The 2,500-nt window shown below is 30.2% G+C and overlaps 1 protein-coding gene across 4 annotated transcripts in view; it reads right to left on the minus strand.

Moving 5' to 3' along the window:
* Positions 1 to 2,500, minus strand: part of LOC138022039 (condensin-2 complex subunit G2-like) — an 82,514-nt gene that overhangs the window by 67,228 nt on the left and 12,786 nt on the right. For all 4 annotated transcript variants that reach the window (XM_068869224.1, XM_068869092.1, XM_068869303.1 and 1 more), the window contains exon 5: positions 2,340 to 2,424. In XM_068869224.1, coding sequence (XP_068725325.1) covers positions 2,340 to 2,424 — 85 coding nt within the window. The remainder of the gene's footprint in view (positions 1 to 2,339; positions 2,425 to 2,500) is intronic.

Consider the following 2,500-nt stretch of genomic DNA (forward strand, 5'->3'; position numbering starts at 1 on the left):
ATAAAGCCCCTCTAAATATGAGGGGCTACCAAGTTTAAATTATTCTTTTTAACAAATCGAGTCTTTTTAATGCCACATTCAGCACAAGTGCAATAAAACATAAATCTACCATTTTTTGTTTGTTTATAACCTGAAGGTTCAACACATTCAGCTTGTTTTTTTTTTTTTGTTTAACACACTACATACTATTAAGAAATCAAAAACCATTAATTGACTATTTTATACAAGGTAGACATAAAAAATGCTCAGTAATTTATTTATCACAAAGCTTTTATTCTTGTCCAACGAATATTCATTTGAATTGTTCACATTTTTGTATGTATAATTTCCAAGTTCAAATGAACAAAATTTCATTTTACGAGAATTAGGAGATCAATATAAAAACACAACTGAAAAACCATATTCTTTTTCGTATGTTGATAAACCAAGAAAAAATATCAAACGAAACTTTTATGGAATTATATAAAACATATATAAATGGGAATATTCAATGAACATAGCACAGGTCATACTTACACACGTGGTTTACCAGGTTTAAGAGGACCACCTGGTATAGGTTTGACTCCCGATGGAAATTATGATAAGGAAAATAAAAAATAACTAATTTAAAACCAGGCACATATGATTCAGATGCAAATGGTGGTGATTCACCAAGCTTCACTTTGAATCTCACTGATTATTTAAAATGCAATTCATCAAACAGTGGTATGGAAGGGCCTTTAAAAGTGAATTTCAATCATATTGAGGATATATCAAACCCAAGAGATGGTAAAAGTGACCTATTCCATATCAATATTTCAGTCAATGGTACATGAAATTTGATGATGCATGATAATGGTTTGATAATCGTTTGAACGCACTAGTCAATAAATCCTATGTTGATCAAAACGTTTTACAGGCTTCTGCTAGTGTTAATTTATCTGATTATTTAAAAAAGGATGGATCTGTTAGTATGATAGGAAATCTTGATATTGGTGATAATAAAATAACTTATGTTGGAGGACCACAAAATAACAAAGATGCTATCAATCTGGAGTTACTGAATGTTGAATTAGCATCTAAGCCTAATATAAACACTGTTTTGTTAAGAGATGGAATGCAAGAAATGAATAACAATCTCAACATGAGCAATAATAAAATAATTAATGCAAAAAATGTGAAAGCCAATTCAGATGCTGTAAATTTACAGCAACTGAACGAAGCTGCTTCTACAGTAGCAGATTCAGTTGCCAGATTATATTTGAAAAGGGATGGTTCAACTTTACTTACAGGAAATCTCAATCTTAATAATAACCAGGTAGTAAATATGGCAATACCTAATGACAAAAATGATAGTACAAATACATATGTCGATCAAAAAATAGGCCAATCACCTATTTCCAGTCATGAAAATCGAACAAATGTTCTAAAATATGCAACTGATACCATCGATGAGCTTAGTGATGATTTTCGTATTGAAGTGGACAGTCTTAAAACAGATTTTAACCAAATGCCACACAGTGTCCGCAAAAATGCTTTTGCTATTGACGTTCTTAAAAAACGGATGGATCAAGTTTATATCATGGAAGTTGGGATTGGAATTTGTTTAAACTCATGAGACAACTTTCCACAAAAATATACATGTTGCATTGAAATTTATGTTCCAGATAGTCGTTATGACAATGAATTTAATAGCCCACGTTTGTCAAATAAACATCAATTATCAAGCTGTCAAAAAGATTTCAAACCAATATCACTATATCAGAGCAATCTTGAATCTATCGCCTGATGGTACTTCACAAAGTATTCAAAGAAGGTTGTATGTTGATTTTAAAAGCACGTTGGATAATAGCAGTCCAACAAAGTTGAGAATATACGATATCAAAAATGATGCTTTACATAATCTTGACCAAAGTATTTATGATTGGGAAAACGTGTACGTAATATCATCTAATGAAAAATTTACAATGTATATGCCGGTTGATATGAATGGCTTTGATATTTTAAAAACATCAAATTATTTACATGGTTATCTAATCACCAATTTATCAGACAAAACTTTTGTCATTAACGGATCTAAAGGAATTCTACTTCCTAGTAGGTCACTTTTGTTCGCTCCTTATTTAGTATTTGTTTTATTGTTGGAATTTATTGTTGAAAATTCTTCTTTGAATTTATTGTTGATATTTATTGTTTGAATTTGTTGTCGAAAATTATTGTTTGAATTTATTGTTGACATTTATTGTTTGAATTTACTGTTGATATTTACTGTTGGAATTTATTGTTGAAAATTATCTTAAAATTTTAGTACTTGAAATAAGGCAGAATTATTTTGTCAAAATTATTGTTTGAATATTTACAGTTCCTCTGCCAAGGCTTCGTATTATGACAAATGGCAATGTATTCGTCACCAACTCTTCTTTCCCTTCAAAATCATTCACAATCCTGCAACAGAGTAGGCACAAGCCAGGTCAAAAAGGACACAAGTTGATACAACTGCTCACAATAATAATTATAATAA

This window comes from Montipora capricornis, chromosome 1, assembly GCF_036669925.1.
Source record: "Montipora capricornis isolate CH-2021 chromosome 1, ASM3666992v2, whole genome shotgun sequence".
Taxonomy (NCBI): domain Eukaryota; kingdom Metazoa; phylum Cnidaria; class Anthozoa; order Scleractinia; family Acroporidae; genus Montipora; species Montipora capricornis.